This window comes from Leptodactylus fuscus, chromosome 4 (genome assembly GCF_031893055.1).
Source record: "Leptodactylus fuscus isolate aLepFus1 chromosome 4, aLepFus1.hap2, whole genome shotgun sequence".
Taxonomy (NCBI): Eukaryota; Metazoa; Chordata; class Amphibia; order Anura; family Leptodactylidae; genus Leptodactylus; species Leptodactylus fuscus.
This window is the reverse complement of record NC_134268.1, coordinates 84859325-84878363: the sequence shown is the minus strand read 5'-3', so window position 1 is coordinate 84878363 and position 19039 is coordinate 84859325. Positions and strand designations below refer to the sequence as shown.

Here is a 19039-nt window from a genome sequence, read left to right as displayed (position 1 = left end):
CTAAAGAAAAATCAATTCTGGCATTGCATTCTACCTTTTAAATTTTTCGCCATGCAGCGTACAGTATAAGTATCATGTGACCTTTATTCTGCGGGTCGGTACGGTTACAGCGATACCTCATTTATGTTATTTTTTAATGCGATACTAATTCTGTAGAATAAAAACACATTTAGGGACATAAATCAATGTTTTTTGTATCGCCATCTTCTGAGAGGCGTAACATTTTTATTTTTTGGTTGACAGTGTTGGTTGAGGGCTTATTTTTTGCGGGACAATGTGCGCTTTTTATTGGTACTGTTGTGCGGTGATTATGACTTTTTGATCACTTTTTATAGCATATTTTGTAAGGTGAGATGGCGAAAAATCACTACTTCCGGCGGGTTTTTTCCGTTTTTTTTTTTCCGACGATCACCGTATACATTAAATATTGTTGCAGTTTTATTGTTCAGATTGTTACGGACGCGACAATACCAAATATGTATTGTTTTTATTAACTTTTAGGTTTTTTTTTAATACAATTCATTTTCTATAGAAAAAAGGGAATTTTGGGGCTTTATAACTTTATTCATTTTTATCAGACACTTTATTTATTTTTCACTTTTTGTTTTTTTACTTTTTTATGTGTCCCTTTAGGACACTTGGATTAGTGATGCTTTGATAAAAGCATCACTAATTCTCTATCAGACGCTGCAGGACACAGCTGTCAGTGTCTTGCAGCGTCTGGAGGAAGTCAGATGCAGGGGCTGCCTGCGTCTGACTTCCTCTTAAAGCGGCAGGATCAACCAGGTATTGGGGGTCTCTTGGAGCTTGGGGTCACTGGCCAGACCCCAGGCTCCATGTTAGAGACATCGGCACCCCTCGATCTCGCTGCGGGGGGTGCCGATTCAGCCGGCACCGTCACGGAACCGCTTCAGTTCCGTGATCATGTTTGATCACGGAACTGAAGGGGTTAAAACCCTCCGATCGGAGACCCCTCCGATGGGGGGTTATGGAATGGGGTCTTAGCTGTTAGATACAGCTAAAATCCCATCCAATTATGTCGGCACTTACAGGGAATCCTTCCCTGACTGCCCGACGTAGTTTTCCTATAGGGCAGTCAGGAAGGACCTGCAAGTGCCGACGTAGATTCCCTATGGGCCGGTCGTTAAGGGGTTAACACCCCCCCCCAACCCCCCGTTTTAAACTAATACCCTAAAAACCAATATGTAAATTATACTTACCGTGCACAGTAGGCGGTTTATGCACTGGTCGACGTCATCTTCGGTCCTGTCTTCCGCTGATGTCTTCTTCCAGCGACGTCCTCCCGGGCTTGCTCTTCCCCACCTCCATCTTCTTATTTTCCTGCAGGCTGTGTTCAAATCCCGCGCATGCGCAGTAGCGCTCCCTCCAGAGCGCTACTGTGCACGCTCCGACGCCATTTTTGTTAATGGAAGCTCAGAGCGCCCCCATGAAGATAAGAAGATGGAGGCGGGGAAGAGCAAGCCCCGGAGGACGTCGCTTCGAAATCGAAGCATGTCCGCAATGTGGTTTTTACCACTGAGTGGGCATGAGATTCGCTACATTTTCCCGGCGGCGGCATTTCCATTCTATGTGGCCTGGCCTTAGACTAAAGCCCACTGTCACAGCTCTTTTGTTGCAGTTTTTTGAGCCAAAGCCAAGAATGGTTTGAGCAGAAGATAGAAGTATAAGAGCTTCCAATGTATTTCCCATCCATTTTATAGCCATTCTTGGCTTTGGCTAACAAAAAACCGCAGCAAAATCTGCAACAAGAAAAGCTGTGTTTCCGTAACATGGGGCTTCAGCCAAACAGTGGAAAAATAAACTAATATACTTAGCTTTCTCATTCCACTGTGGTCTGATGTATCCCCAATCATTCCTATTCATGTGTTCTAGTTTCTTCTTTATTATTATTATTTTTAGTAGGGATTTTTAGATTGTAACACCTTTAGTTAGAATGTAACACATCCGAATCCGTCACGTTAATGACTACTTTGCACGACCTTCACATGACAGAATATGATTTTGCAGCAACTTTTAAACAATCCAAATTTACCCTTTAAAGTTCTTCTGGAAATCTTCAGTGCAATTCACACTAAGCAGCTGCTATTTTACCGAGCTCAGTGGGTCACATGTACAGCTGTTTTATGTGTTTTTACTTGTTCACCTTCAGCACTTCCTAAATCTCTCTGGCTCTGTGTTCCTTTTATCGTCCTTGCAGTCGAGAAGACCATCCACATGTTCCCTCTGAAGGGCGCCTAAAAGATCTGGCTGTTATTGGAGCATGAGCAAATCAGGCCTGACAAACCATTTGTGGTGCAAAGTGGTTTCTGCCGCCTGCCCTCTGGGGACGTAACCTTAATGTAGTGTCTATAGCAACAGTCAATATAGATTGATCTGACCAGACTGCTATGGAAACAGTCTGCTTTGTCCTAAGACCCTAGGGAGACGTGACACTTGTGCCTTGTGAAATTGGCCATAGATTTTCCATGTATTGTCATAGAGCCAGTGTTCCACCAGCCTCTTAGATAATATGCTAGTTGTTTATTGAATATTTGCCTCTTCTCTCAGTAGATTCTGATTTTTGTGCTTGCAGGGCGTATAAATGGTGTATCTATTTACCTGTCATATCGCATCCTTTGCATAGTTTATTGAGAGCAGTACATCTGAGCTGTGGAGCGGGATGAAAGCTGTATCAGGTTAGCTTTGATGCTCGGTGTTCCAGCTATTTCATACTCCATATTAATGAGTACGAGCACCGCTCCTTTATACTACAGTAAGGCATACAAGCTCAGGAACACATGCTGTTCTGTTGTCACTGACCTTAGAGGTAACTGATCAAAATGATTTGCTTAATTAATACTGTAAATTCCTCATATTTCACAGGAGCTTCAGAAGCCACAAGTCACCCTTTTAATCCTTATAAACATGTTTTTTGACACTTTTCAAATTTATGACTAATTTATGTCTGGCATTTTTGCTGTATCATGGTACATGATGCTGGAACACATTGCGTCTGCCGCCATATATGTAATGTCTGTGCCTTCCCTAAAAGAAATTCACCACAATTTATTGGCTTAAAGGGATCCTATTACTCAGACACAATTTTTTCTAGGCACCACGTCGGAATAGCCTTAAAGAGGACCTTTCACCATTTTGCCACAGGCAGTTCTATATACTGCCGGAAAGCTGACAGTGCGCTGAGTTCAGCGCACTGTCGGCTATCCCGATCTGGGCCCAGTGTGAAGAGCTTGCGGTCCCGGTACTGTAGCTCTTCTATGGTCAGAAGGGCGTTTCTGACACTTAGCCAGAGATGTCCTTCTTCACAGCACAGCCAATCGCGCTGTGCTGTGAGAGCCGGGAGGAACGCCCCCTCCCTCCCTGATAATGCTCGTCTATGGACGAGTACTGTGAGCAGAGGGAGGGGGCGTTCCTCCCCGCTCCACAGTACAGCGCGATTGGCTGTGCTGGGAAGAAGGACGTCTCTGGCTAAGTGTCAGAAACGCCCTTCTGACCATAGAAGAGCTACGGGACTGTAAGCTCTTCACACTGGGCCCAGATCGGGAAAGCCGACATTGCGCTGAACTCAGCGCACTGTCAGCTTTCCGGCAGTATATACAACTGCCTATGGGCAAAATGGTGAAAGGTCCTCTTTAAGAAAAACTATTCGTCTCCTACCTTTCATTGTCTTCTCCGCGCCGCCCTTCACCTAAATCCCGTTTTTTCTTGGTATGCAAATTAGCTCTCTCGCAGCACTGGGGACAGGCCCCAGGGCTCAAACAGCACTGGGGGCGTCCCCAATGCTGTGAGAGAACTCTCTCTAGCGCCACCTCCATCTTCGTCAGCAGCGTCCTCTTCTTCCAGCGGTGGCTTTTAACTTCTAGGCCTTGGGCAGAGCAGACTGCGCATGCCCACAGGCCACGAGAAAATGGCCGCTTACAATACTGCGCAAGCGGCCATTTTCTCGTGGCCTGTGGGCATGCGCAGTCTGCTCTGCCCGAGGCCTAGAAGTTACAAGCCACCACCGGAAGAAGAGGATGAAGAGGACGCTGCTGACGAAGATGGAGGTGGCGCTGGAGAGAGTTCTCTAGCAGGATTGGGGATGCGCCCAGTACTGTTTGAGCACTGGGGCCCGCCCAGAGAGCTAATTTGCATACCGATAAAAACCGGGATTGTAGGCGAACGGTGGCGCAGAGAAGATGACGAAAGGTAGCAGACGAATAGCCTTTCTTAAGGCTATTCCGATGTGGTACCTAGAAAAAATTGTGTCTGAGTGATAGGATCCCTTTAAAGAAATCTATGAGTAATCTCTTTGCCATAACATGTAGAAAATCTGCTTTCTCCCATCTATGGGCCCCTTCACACGGCGTATACGCTCACTGCTTTGGAGCGTGTAAACGTTCCGTAGCAGTGGCGTCTAAAAGCAGATCGCATTGATTTCTATGGGAGCCGGCATACGCGCGTTCGCCATAGAAATGAATGGGCTGCTTTTTCCATTCATTTCTATGGGGAGCGCGCGTCTGCCGGCTCCCATAGAAAACAATGGGAAGTGCTTTAGACGCCGCTGCTACGGAACGTTTACACGCTCCAAAGCAGTGAGCGTATACGCCGTGTGAAGGGGCCCTTAGAGTGCTCAGAATTTTCAGAGGACACAATGAGAAATTTCCTAAAGCAATCTTATTTGTCTATGTTAAGGCATGCTCTTACCCCTGCCCACATTCCCTTTGACATGTCCCTGTCCCTTTGTGCCTCTACACCGTCATAGTACACTTCTTTGTGTACAATAGAGTGGTTTTACCTTCTTAGATTCCCACACACCGTATGACCCCACATAATATAATGTTCTTTTTGTGCTCTTGCACAGTAAATGCTTCCTTTGTGGCCTCAATATCCTATCCTATTAATATTATAAATGTGAAAGTTTGTGGGTTTGTGAGTTTGGATGTTCGGATGTTTGTTCCTCAATCACGGAAAAACCGCTCCACCGATTTGGCTGAAATTTTCCACAAACATAGTTAATACACCCGATTGCGCAATAGGCTACTTTTTGTCACAATAGCGCACATACGTTTGTGCCAGGACCCCCACAAAACCCAAACTCACACCACCATCTCTGCAATCTCACACACTTTGGACCATAGCAAGCCACAAAATTCATACTGCCCTCGCCCCTAACCCCACACAATCACATATACATATACTTTACCACTTTGCCCCTCACCTTAACGACACTCTAGGAGGCGCTCTTTAACGCTCCGGAGCAGCCATGTTTGCCGACCCCCACCGCTCTGACAATCCGCGACACCGCCCAGCCGTGTCAATACCCCTAGGCCGTCTAATAAATGCAAAAAAAAAAGTTTACAAAAAGTAAAAAAAATATAAAAAAAATAAATAAAAAGGATCCCTAGAACACATATAAAAGTAGTTAAATACTGTGAAACACATACATGTTAGGTATCCCCGCGTCCGAAATCGCCCGCTCTACAAAGATATACAAATATGTTTCCTGTTCGGTAAACGCCGTAGCGGGAAAAATGGTCAAAAGTGCCAAACCGCCATTTTTTCACTGTTTTGATTCTGATAAAAAATTGAATAAAAAGTGATCAAAGCAATAACATTTCCCGAAAATGGTAGAACTACAAAGTACACCCGGTCCCGCAAAAAAGACGCCCTTTACATCCCCGTACACCCACGTATAAAAAAGTTACGGCTGTCACAATATGGCACCTTTTCAAAAAATAATTTTTTAACACAGTTTGGGATTTTTTTAAGGGGTCAAAATGTAAATAAAACCATATAAATTTGGTATCCCCAGCATCGTAACGAAACACAGAATACAGGGGACATGTCATTTTGGTTGCACAGTGAACACCGTAAAACCAAAGCCCGTAAGAAAGTCGCAGAACTGCATTTTTCTTCAAATCCACCCCATTCTGAATTTTTTCCCTGCTTCCCAGTACATTATATAGAATAATTAATGGTGGCATCATGAAGAAAAATTTGTCCCAGGAAAAATTAAGACCTCATATGGCTCTGGGAGCGGAGAAATAAAAAAGTTATGGGGTTTAGAAGGAGGGGAGTCAAAAACGAAAATCAAAAAATGCCATCGGTGGGAAACGGTTAACTTCAAATACTTCTGTCCCAAAGTCACTATGTACAGTTTCTCACAACACCGTATAGCAGCTCAAATACAAAGTAACTTCAACACAAAAGTCTCACGTATTCTCTGAATTATAGAAAAAACAAGATACAAAGTTAAATTTCATATCCCATACCTTATACACAGTACGAAAACCTTACCCGCGCCTGTATATACCCACTTCTACAATCACCGCAGACGAAGTCGTGGGTAACAGCTAGTAGTATAATATCTCTTAGTGGCCACCACTCAGTATAATGCTGCCTTAGTGTCCCTATAGATGAGGACTGTCATAAAAAGACATTTTAAAAAAATATTTGAGCCCGGTTCCCATGGAGGTGTCTTCTGGTCTCTTTCAGCTTGTTTTGTCTCCATTTCATCCCAGCAGGAAGGATCATGGCATTGCACCAACAAGCACTGGACACAGGGTGAATAGTAGAGCAAAAAACTTTCTTCATCACTGTATTCAACTCTATCTGTGTCCTGGAGGTGCCAAACTACAAAAGAAGGGCTGTTTGTGTTCAGCTTCTTTTTTTTTTTTTTTTTTTTTAAACTTCCTGCAAAATAGTGTGAACCCAGCCCTACAGTGTCAATCTGTCCATAGTAAAGAGAAGTTAATAAAGTGTAACTTTATCTATAAAAACAATACAAATGAGACAGTAAGATGTGAAAGTAGAGGTCTACCACATACTTGTGTTTTACTAGCGGACTGGTTGTCACTATTATATAGCAAAAACTGTGCAAGTACTCCTAATTCTGCCAGTGTTAAAGGGCCCATTGTTCATTGCCCCATGTAAGAAGTACACACACAAGCAAATACTAGACTATTGGGACAGCTTCAAAAAATTACCCCTTCACAGACACCCCGTGAAATAAAAACAAACACTTTGTTATGGTTAAAGCTGGGATTGGCCACAACGAATTTATTGTGTTAACAGTAAGATCAGCAAAACCTTTAACAAAAAAATGAAACCATGCCCCGCCTCTTCCTCCATAACTTAACCTGGATGTAGACCGCAACTGGACAGCGGACCTGTGGGTTAACTCCTCCTTAATCCAGGGCATGGACCTTACACCACGCTGTGACAACTGAAAGAAAAAGAAAAAACTAACAGAAAAAGGAAAAAAAAACCCACAGGAATGCATTGAAAAACACACCGCCCGGGTAGGGTGTGAGGGAGTTCCCCTCACCACTGATATGGTAGAAGGTACAGGCTTCACCCACATACCTGCGTTTTATTCTCAAAGCACCGCCTCTTCTCCACCTACCCCCACACCCACCCTCCCGCCCGCCTAAAAGGGCACGCAAAAGCAAGGAGGGACCATGATGGGGGAGGTGAATATTTGAATCATAACACCGGTGTCTGATGTTGTTGTTTAACCACCATGACCTTACACCTAATAGTCTCTGCCCTTTTCCCTACACACTTCTAGGGCTACTAATCTGTTGGTTTAGTCGCTGTTACCAGGTCTTCCTGAGTACACTGTAAGGGTATGTTCACACGGTGGAAAGCTTTGTGAACTCTCTGTGCGGCTAGCCGAGACGGAATGCTGATGCAGTGGCATCCCGCTCCTGATTATTCCCGAATGAATGGGCCTAATCGATACGTGGCAAGATAGGGCATGTGGCTTCTTTTTTCCACTAGCGAGCGGTTCCCATTGAAGTCAATAGGAGCCTTTTCTGCAGGCAGATTTTGAGGTGGATTCCGCGTCAAAATCTGCCGGCAAAAAACTGTGTGAATTAGCCATTAGAAAGCCGCCAACTATATTCAATCTGTATTGAGTTTGTAGTAGGATTCATGATTACTCTTCTCTTATAGTTTGCACAGGACAGTGTGAAAAAAAAAAAAACACTTACGCAAATGCTTAGACTGTGACAGTTTTGGTAATTTGCTCTGATAAGGAAATACCTTGAGGTAATACAGTTCCTCTTCAAGATTCCAGAGAAGAAACCACTCTTCTGTGTTAGGGGATGTACAGTATGTAGTCATTTTATCAGTACTTCACATCAACACAGGACTTTCCCTTATGCAATAAGCAAAACTGAACTATGAGAGTTCTGTTTATTCTATAGGTGTTGGATACTTAGCTAGCGTGTGTGATAGTGCGGTAAATGCACACAGCATGGCAGCCGACATCTGCGACAGTAAAATCCAAAACTTTATTACTGCAGACGTGAGAAAGCTGCTGACAAGAAGTGAAATTCATACAGAGAGCTTATGAAACAAAATCCAAAGTAGAATCATGTGAAGAACTGCTGAAGCCAACAAGCGTTTGACCTTGAACAAGTTGACTTCGAATGCCCCAAGCATCTAGATTGTAGAGTGTAACCCACAAGCTCCTCAAGGCAACAGCTTGCTTGTAATATCTTGTACTGTTATACAGGGGTGAAGCATTCAGTTAAGTGCTGACTGTCGCTACCGTATATCCAGGTCGTACAAGCAAGAAATTAAATATCCTGCATTAAACCTCAATATACTCTTAGAAGAAGATGGAAGATTTCACTGCAAGATAGACTAGGAAGAGACTCATAAGCTACTCAGATATATTCAGCATTTTCAAGGAAGTTAAACCAAGCAACAGTACACATGGGCAACTTCACTCTAGTCATACAGGGGACACTATTATAGGGATCAGACACCCTGTACACTTTAGAAGGAGTATAAGTGGTGTTCATTGGAAAACTCCTTTAAGGCAATAAATCTATCTTTGGCCCATAAGAGTTCTACATATGATCAGTTGTAACCGAGACAGCGTTATTGTAGAGATATCCTGCTAAAGACTATGCTGGCCAGTGCAGACAATGGGAAGTTTATGAGCCACTTATGTGTCAGTATATTTGGGTCTCTTGTGTATTGCCTATACAAAAAGCTTATTCATATCATAGGCTTTCATGGACATCTGTTGGCTCCTTTTTATTGGACAGCATTCGAACCTGTAAAAAATGATGGATCTATTCACGCAACCATTTTTTTTTTTTTTTTTTAATGGTCCATGTGACCGATCTATTATATAATACATGTCATTTCTTGGGACGTTTTCATAGATCCTTTAATAGAGTAAAGTCTATGAGAAATCCGTGAAAATGGATTACCCCCAAATGTACACTCATCCGTGAAGAAAGTACTTACTCACAGCTTAGTATATGGCACTGTAGTCTGAATTGACACAAACTCAAAAACTTAGATCCCACTGATGCTGAATAGATGTAATGTTGATGTGGCTAACACAGTCTTCAGCTGTGATGTGTAGAGGGACAACAGGGGAGTTTCTGGAACTAGAAAATTCTGGTGAGTGAAACTTTAGGGATGCCTAGAGCATCTTAAACCTGACTAAATCTGAATTGTAGGATTGTGTCTGGAATCACCCTTAGAGTATGAGAAGCTACTCTACATTTTATATTGTTCTTAATATTACATTTCTTCTTGCCGTTTTAGGATTTGAAGTACTTGGTATTACACCATGGGGAACCAAGTTGGAAGAAGAGAACATACTGGTGATCTTTCAGCAAAAGTATGTTAAGATGAAGATGTTTATCAAAATTGTTTTCCCTAAAGTAACTTAACCATATTTAAATTTGTAGAAAATTAAAATGTAAAGGGTTTGTCCAGGATGTCCTTTAAAAAATAAATAAATAAATTATATATATATATATATATATATATATATATATATATATATATATATTTGATATTAGGCCATGGAAGCTGAAAAAAAACAAAACAAGAATACATATTTACCTGTCCCCAGGCTCCGGTGTCTCACATCGCAGTTTGGTCTTGCTGTTCCAGTGTTCTCTTCCAGCAGAAATCCGCCACCCTTGAATGCTGAGACCAATCAGCAACCTCAGAAAAGGTCGCTACCCATGAATGGCCATTGAGCGGCCAAAGGAAAGGGACATAGGACCTCACAGTGCGGCCAGGACTTCTGACAAGATAGCGGAGCAAAACCGGACTGCACAGGGAGTTTTTTTTTTTTTTTTCACTTTTTCTTCTTTTTCACCTTCTCTGGCCTATATATATTAGTACATATAGACATGAATGAGGGGGATCCTCAGCTTTGGACACCCATCCATGAGCTAGAAAAGACAGTTTAACTCTTTCAGTGGCACTTGTTGTGGTGGACTCCATCTGTCCTAATTTTGCTTGATGTCTTTCATCAACAATACCTGACTGTTTTGCAGTGGTGTCAGGGCAGGACCCAGAGCAGTCAGCCTATCCCCCCTGTAGTCACATTCTCTAAGGGTTTCCAGTTTACGGACAATCCACAATTCTAGATACAATATAAGGTTAAACACAATACAAACAATACAAGGTTTGTGTTTTAGATTGTTAGTTGTTGAGGTTTGACCTTTCACTAACTGCATTTCTGTTTCCATGTCTGTTCTGCCATGGGAACCAAATCCGTGAAATAGCCATATAAATAGTCCTGGCAATTACATGCAGTTCCAGCACATGACCCCTGCAGGCACTCCATATCGAGAGGCAGGCCAGTGCACTACATCACATTGATGTGATAGCTGGGAACATCCCAAGCTATGTGTTATGGTGCCCAAACTGCTGCATGAAGCTGCACACTTGCGATTTAAACACATTCATGCGATTTACACACATTCATGCAATTTGCTGTATTTTAATTTGAATATTTACAATTGCTACCTGCTTGCAGTAATGGTTCACAAGGACGTGCACTCACACACAAGTACAGGGTTATTGTGCCTTAGGGGTCATGTCTTGGCAGCAGTTATTATCATCTCGGCAGGGGTTTGCCAAGTTGAAAATAAAACTTTAAGGTGGTGTATTGTTATCCCTTGGCAAATATGCAGGCAGCCGCTGGTGGGAATGTCAGTACTGTAAAGAGAGTACATGACAACTGAAGCGGGTGACTGGGTGCCATTGCATCATGTCATCATTACGGTAATCTAAACAACGGATTATCGTGAGCATGGGTGCTGGAACATTGCCTCTTATATATTATATTATATTGTTTTACCCAGGTGACAGTGTTGTGATGTGATATATGGTTGCTTAAAGCCAATATTTCGTTCAGTCCTGTCAGATCAGGTCTGATATGGGGGCACAGATTCATTCCACTGCTGCCAAAGAAATACTCTTGTTCTAGAAAAGTTTGTCATGTAGACCTATTTTTTTATTCCGTTGATCTGTTTTATAACTTCAATCATATTAGTATTTTATCTTTGCATGCTATGGTGCCTTCTATACTCCATGAGTCACATATACACAATGTATGGACTCTGATCTCTGCAGAGTGCTCTTTATGTGACTATTCTATGTACAGTAATGTTAGAGACTGCTGCAGACCGCGTGTGGTTCACTTCTGCTTTTTATGCGGTGACACTCCTCTTGTTACACCTTTGTTTACAGAGCATGTGACATTTCCATTTCCTGTATTACTAATTGTTGAGTTAATCTGTCTACTTACAGTATGCGTGTTGTCAGACATTATTAATACTCACTTATACATCGTGGTAAACAATCTGTGAACGTAATAAGCAGTGCAGGGCAGAGAGTTCAGCGACACCTACTGCGATAAACTGCACAGTATCAAAGTAATTCAGTCACTTTGTATTACTACACTATAATATATTTCATAATGAAATTCTAACCTCTTTGTAGATAAGCGGTTTGTGAAGGGCATACATTGATATATAGTTACTAGAGATGAGCGAACACTAAAATGTTCGAGGTTCGAAATTCGATTCGAACAGCCGCTCAATGTTCGTGTGTTCGAACGGGTTTCGAACCCCATTATAGTCTATGGGGAACAGATACTCGTTAAGGGGGAAACCCAAATCCGTGTCTGGAGGGTCACCAAGTCCACTATGACACTCCAGGAAATGATGCCAACACCTCTGGAATGACACTGGGACAGCAGGGGAAGCATGTCTGGGGGCATCTAACACACCAAAGACCCTCTATTACCCCAACATCACTGCCTAACAACTACACACTTTCCACATTCAAAAAAACCTCTATCAAAGTGGGAAAATACCTGGAAACCTTCTTTACTCCCCAAATGGATGGACACAAACCCCAATTTAAGGTCAACAAACAGTAACAACCACCCCTTTAAATCACGTTCCCCATGACAACCACAAATGGAATAGGCAATGGGAATTCCAAAAGCCCTCACCCTTAACTGTCATTTTGAGTGTGTGTGTGTGTGTGTGTGATGTGGTAAGACCTTCCAAAATTCACTTTTCTAGCCCTTAACATGAGCCCTTCCAAACAAAGTTACAGGACCTTAAGCTGAGCTACCAGCAGAGATTGAGGCCCTTGGCATGAGTAGAGCCTTGCACCAGCAGTGTTTTTGGCACTTAGGGTGAGTTGAGCCTTGTACCAGCGTGTGTCCCTTAACATCAGGCGGGCCCTAAGTTCTGCGCTTTGCACAAAAGTTCCACATTAACTAGGCTGAATGGTACAAAGATTAGTAGGCCCGAGAACCAGGAACAGGTCTTGCAATGGCTGTCGGATAACGCTTAAAGCACATTGTCCACCAGCCAGTCAGCCTCTACCTCCTCTTACCCAACAGTCTTGTCCTCCTTCCACCCAAAATTCCCAATCTTCCCAGAACAATAACCCCAACTGTCCCTGCTCCCCAGAGCTGTTCTCCCTTCCTTTGACTGTACCGCAACCTGCCCCTCCATTTCGCGATTCCACGGACCTAACAGACGAGTATCTGTGTCCAGATGCTCAAACACTAGAGTCTCCTCCATTCCATCTCCGGTCGATTTGGTGGCGGATGACCAGCAACCCACCCTCATCGACGACGATGAGACGCAGTTGCTGTCAGGGAAGCCAGTTGACATGCGCATTGTGCAGGAGGAGGAGGCGAGACAGGAGTTGGAAGAGGAGGTGGTGGACGACGAGGACACCGACCCCACCTGGACAAGGCGGATGTCAAGCTGGGAAAGTAGTGTGGATGTTGAGGCAGGTGCAGCACCAAAAAGGGTAGCTAGAGGCAGAGACATGTCCAGAGGCAGAGGTCAGCTGCTTTGCCGAAGCCAGGCCAGACCCGGAATGTCCGAAGATGTTCCCTTTTGTACCCAGCCCAGAAAAACTCCCCCATCGAGGGCACGTTTCTTGAAGGTGTAGAGTTTTTTCAAGGAATGCGCCGAGGACAGATATAGTGTCGTCTACACAATTTGCCTCTCGAAATCGAGTAGGGGCCCTGAGAAGAGCAACCTGTCCACCACTTCAATGCACCGTCATTTGGAATCCAAGCAATGGAATCAGTGGCAGGCAGCAACGGCAGGACAAACGTCGCCCGCCGTTCATGCCACTGCCTCTGCTCACAGTGCTGGCGATGCACTCCAGAGGACGAGCCAGGACATCACTTCATCTGCCTCCGCCACTTTGTTGACTTCTCCCTCATCCTCCCCTGTTTCTGTCTTATCTCCTTCTGCACCATCAAAGGCACCATCAGGCGCTTCTTTACAACAACCCACCATCTCTCAGACATTGGAGCGCCGGCAGAAATACACCGCTAACCACCCACCCACGCAAGCCTAGAACGCCAACATCGCTAAACTGCTGGCCCAGGAGAGGTTGGCGTTCCGGCTTGTTGAAACTCCTGCCTTCCCGGACCTGATGGCAACTGTGGCACCTCACTATGCCGTCCCTAGCCATCTCAACTTCTCCCGGTGTGGCGTCCCCGCCTTGCACCAGCACGTGTCACTCAACATCAGGTGGGCCCTTAGTTCCGCGCTTTGCTGCAAGGTCCACTTGACCACCGACACTTGGACAAGCGCCTGTGGTCAGGGATGCTGCTTATCTTTAAGGACATGCAGGGTGAATGTGGTGGAGTCTGGTCCCGGGGTGCAAACTGAGGTACCCTATCTCCTCTCCCAGGCCAAAATTCATGGCAGGAGTAGACTGAAACCCTACGACGCTGCAACCTCCACCACAGCTACTAGCGGCAAACGCTAAAACACTGGTGTGGGGAGACGTCAGCAGGCGGTGCTGAAGCTCATCAGCTTGGGGGACAGACAGCACAGTGCCTCCGAGGTCAGGGATGCCATCCTGGCTGAGATGGCATTTTTTTTTTCCCTGCTACACCTGGGGCCTGGCATTTTTACGCCTGTGATAATGGCTGGAACCTGGTAGCGGCTCTGGAGCTTGCCAGCCTCCAACACGTTCCATGTTTGGCCCACGTCTAACCTAGTGGTGCAAAGTTTTTTGAAAACATACCCAAATGTACCGAAGCTACTGTTGAAAATGCGGCGCTTGTGCGCCCACTTATGCAAGTGCACAGGAGTCGCTGCTAGCCTAAAAACACTCTAGCAAGGCCTACATCTGTCCAAACACAGGCTGTTGTCCGTCATTCACACACGCTGAAACCCTACAATACCATATCTTGAGCAGGGTGTGTGAGCTGCACAGACCTTTGATGGAGTTCCATCTACAAAACCCAAGGGTTCCTCAAAGTCAGCTCCCAAAGTTTCTGCACCATGAGTTTCCAGGGGTGGCAGAGTTATGGCTAGGGGCAGAGGCATGGATAGGGATGATGTCTAGGGGCAAAAGCAGTGTGGATGTGGAGGCAAGCTAAGCAGGAAAAACTGGGGGTACAAGCTAAGGCATGGACTGGGGTGATGTCTAGGGGCAAAAGCAGTGTGGATGTGGAGGCAAGCTAAGCAGGAAAAACTGGGGGTACAAGCTAAGGCATGGACTGGGGTGATGTCTAGGGGCAAAAGCAGTGTGGATGTGGAGGCAAGCTAAGCAGGAAAAACTGGGGGTACAAGCTAAGGCATGGACTGGGGTGATGTCTAGGGGCAAAAGCAGTGTGGATGTGGAGGCAAGCAAAGCAGGGAAAATGGTGGCTAGAGGCAAAGGGATGTCCATAGGCAGCAAGGGCAAAGATGCAAAACTCTCCCCTGTTTCAAGAATTTTCCTGACTTGTCTCCCCACAAAACATTCCTGGGAGGAGGGCTGAAACACCACCCTCCTCCTCCTCCGCTGTTAGATTGACCCCAGCTACGAGCTGAAAACGCTGCAACACTGGTGTGGGGAGACGTCAGCAGGCTGGGCTGAGGCTCATCAGCTTGGGAGACGGACAGCACACTGCCTCTGAGGTCAGGGATGCCATCCTGGATGAGATGGCAATTTGTTTATCCCCGCTGCCCCCGGGGCCAGGCTTTTTTGTCTTGTTGGAGGGCTCTGGAGCTTGCCAGCCTCCAACACGTTCCATGCCTGGCCCACGTGTTCAATGTAGTGGTGCAATGATTTTTAAAAACATACCCCAAATTAGCTGAGCTAAGGGTGAAAGTGCGGCACTTGGACACCCACTTTCCCAAGTCTACAGTACCTGGAGCTAGCCGCAATACACTCCAGCAAGGCCTACATCTGCCTGAAGCACCTACTGTTGTGCGAGGTCACCACACGCTCTAACCCTAGATACCGTATGTTCAGCAGGGTGTGTGAGCAGCAGAGACCTTTGATGGAGTACCAGCTACAAAACCCAAGGGTTCCTCAGAGTCAGCTCCCTCACTTTCTGCACCATGAGTTTCCATGGGTGGCAGACTTATGGCTAGAGGCACAGGCATGGATAGGGGTGATGTGTAGGGGCAAAAGCAGTGTGGATGTGGAGGCAAGCTAAGCAGCAAAAACTGGGGGTACAAGCAGCCGGTGGCATCATTACTGACAAGCACAGCTGTCTGTCAGCTGACAGGCTGACTTTCACCAAAATGAACAGACAATGGATAGACTCATCATATACATGTCAGTTACATGACAAATTTAGTGCAATTTGCAAGTCCAAGATGGGTTGGAGATCTGCGGAGAGGAATCTCACCACCTCTTGCGGGTGCCATCATTTGGAAGGCAAGCCCTGGGCTCAGTGGGTGAGAGCAAGCGCAGGATAATCGTCGTTTGGCCTGGCGGCCACTGCCTCTCCCACTGTTGACAGGGCTGGCGCTGCAGTCCAGACCAGCAGCCAGGACACCTCCACATCTGCCTCTGACACTTTGGGGAGTTCACCCTTATCCTCTCCTTTTCCTGCCATTTTTCCTTTTGCCTGCGCCATCATGCGCCTCTTCCCAGCAACTCCCCATCTCCCAAGCCTTTCATTTCATGCTAAAGTACAGCGCAACCCACCCACATGCCCAAGGCTTCAACGGCCTCATCTCAAGAAATCTGGCCCAGGAGATGTTGGAATCCCGGCTGGGGGACACTCTGCCCTTTTTGGGCAGAGTGTCTACTGCGCCACCGCACTGTGCCGTCCACACCAGCACTTTCCCCCAAACATGAGGCGGTCCCTAAATTCAGCGCTTAGCCCTAAAGTTCCATGTGACCAGTTACGAATGGACAAGTGCATGCGGACAGGGACGCTACCTTTCAATTTGGGCACAGTGGTTGAATGTAGTTGAGGCGTGGACCGGGTCGCAAAATGTGGTGGCCTGACTTGTCTCCCCACACAACATTCCTGGGAGGAGGGCTGAAACACCACCCTCCTCCGCTGTTAAATTGACCCCAGCTACGAGCTGGAAACGCTGCAACACTGGTGTGGGGAGACGTCAGCGGGCCGTGCTGAAGCTCATCAGCTTGGGGGCCAGACAGCACACTGCCTACAAAGTGAGTCATGCCATCCTCGATGAGACGGCAATGTGGTTTTTGCCACTGCACCTGGGCCCAGGCATGTTGTCATGTGTGATAATGGCCGTAACCTGGGATTGGCTCTGTAGCTTGGCAGCCTGCAACATATTCCATGCCTGGGCCACGTTTTTAACTCATTGCTGCTAATCATTTTAAAAAGGTACCCCAATGTTCCTGAGCTACTGGTGAAAGTGTGGCGCTTGTGCGGATAGTTTTTAAAGTCTATAGTTGCCGCTGCTAGCCTCTATGCACTCCTACAACGCCTGTACCTGCTGGAACAACGGCTGTTGTGCGACGTCTCCACACTGCTGGCACTAAACATATCATGTGTTGAGCAGAGTGTGTGAGCAGCACAAACCTTAGTTCCAACTCCAAAACCCTTGGGTTCGTCAAAGTCAACTCCCTCAGTTGCTCAACCATGAGTGGCCATGGGTGGCAGACTTATGTGAAATCCCATCCCATCCATTGCACTGGACACGAAACATTAGCATGCGCTCAGCACAACTTCGGATATGGCAGCTGCGTTAAGCAGGGTGCAGGGTACAACACAGACCAGGCCCGAGCACCAGGAACAGGTGTTAGAAATACTGCAGCATCCGCCATTTCCTTCCAATTTTGGGGTTTTGGACCCGCCACCGACTTGTCTGGACCTAAGTGGGGATCATGATACACAGTTGCCTTCAGGGCAAGCTGTGGTCATGTGCGGTTTGCAGTAAGGGGCCAGTGCGCAATTGGAAGAGGAGTTGGTGGATGACGAGGCCACCGACCCCACATGGACAGGGGTGATGTCTAGGGGCTAAAGCAGTGTAGATGTAGAGGGAAGCTAAATCAACAAAAAACCTGGGTAGAAGCAAAGGCATAAACTGGGGTGATGTTTAGGGGCTAAAGCAGTGTAGATGTGGAGGGAAGCTAATTCAACAAAAAAAACCGGGTAGAAGCAAAGGCATAAACTGGGGTGATGTTTAGGGGCTAAAGCAGTGTAGATGTGGAGGGAAGCTAATTCAACAAAAAAAACAGGGTAGAAGCAAAGGCATAAGCTGGGGTGATGTTTAGGGGCTAAAGCAGTGTAGATGTGGAGGGAAGCTAATTCAACAAAAAAAAAAACAGGGTAGAAGCAAAGGCATAAACTGGGGTGATGTTTAGGGGCTAAAGCAGTGTAGATGTGGAGGGAAGCTAATTCAACAAAAAAAACAGGGTAGAAACAAAGGCATAAACTGGGGTGATGTTTAGGGGTGAAAGCAGTGTAGATGTGGAGGGAAGCTAAGCAGCAAAAACAGTGGGTAGAAGCAAAGGCATGCAAAACTCTACCCTGTTGGAAGACTTATTCCTAGGTCTGGAACACGTTAATGGCCCCCCTGGACAAATTACTGCCACTCAGGGGCCTAGTGTCACCAGGAGGGACAAGTATAGGCGCATGTTGTGGGAATACCTGGCCGACACCAGCTCTGTCCTCTCCGATCCCTCTGTGCTCTACAGCCTACACTTATTTTCTCATCTTTTTTTCTGCACTGCACATCTCTTGCCTGCTTCCTTTGGGATCTTACAAGTGGTGGTCCACTTCCAAAGATGGTAATTTCACTAGACAGTGTAACGGGAGTAGCTGAGGGATCGCTGTCTTAACCACTTTTTGGCACAAAATTAACTTCCAAAGCCAAATATGGTGCAAGTATATGATGCAAGGACACCTACACACCTATCTCTGACACATTGGGGAGTTCACCCTCATGCGCCCTTTTGGCCTGCACCATCATGCGCCTCTTCCCAGCCACTCCACATTTCCCAAGCTTTTCATTGCAGGCAGAAGTACAACACAACCCACCCCCATGCCCAAGCCTTTAACAGCCTCATCGATAAACTGCTGGCCCTGGAGATGTTGGTGTTTGTTTATGCTTCTGGAGACCCAGGCCTTCCGTCAGCAGATGGCAGCTGGGGCACCTCCCTATGCTGGGCCTAGCCGTTACTACTTCTCTTGGTGTGCTGTCCCTGCCTTGCGCCTGCATGTGTCCCATAACATCAGTCGGGCCCAGAGCTCTGCGCTTTGCTGCAAGGTCCACTTGACCACCGACACATGGACAAGCGCCTGTGGTCAGGGATGCTGCAGTGCTTATCTTTAATGACAGGCAGGGTGAATGTGGTGGAGTCTGTTCCCCGGGTGCAAACTGGGGTGGCCTATCTCCTCTCCCAGGCCAAAATTCATGGCAGGAGTAGACTGAAACCCTACGATGCTGCAACCTCCACCCCAGCTACTAGCGGAAAACACTGTAACACTGGCATGGGGAGATGTCAGCAGGCC

The 19039-nt window shown here is 46.2% G+C and overlaps 1 protein-coding gene across 2 annotated transcripts in view; it reads left to right on the top strand.

Annotated features, from left to right (window-relative positions):
- The window catches only part of MBP (myelin basic protein), a 138693-nt gene that overhangs the window by 22157 nt on the left and 97497 nt on the right, over positions 1-19039 (top strand). For both annotated transcript variants that reach the window (XM_075270773.1, XM_075270772.1), the window contains exon 2: positions 9574-9649. In XM_075270773.1, the coding sequence (XP_075126874.1) occupies positions 9599-9649 (51 nt within the window). In that variant the 5' untranslated portion in view covers positions 9574-9598. The remainder of the gene's footprint in view (positions 1-9573; positions 9650-19039) is intronic.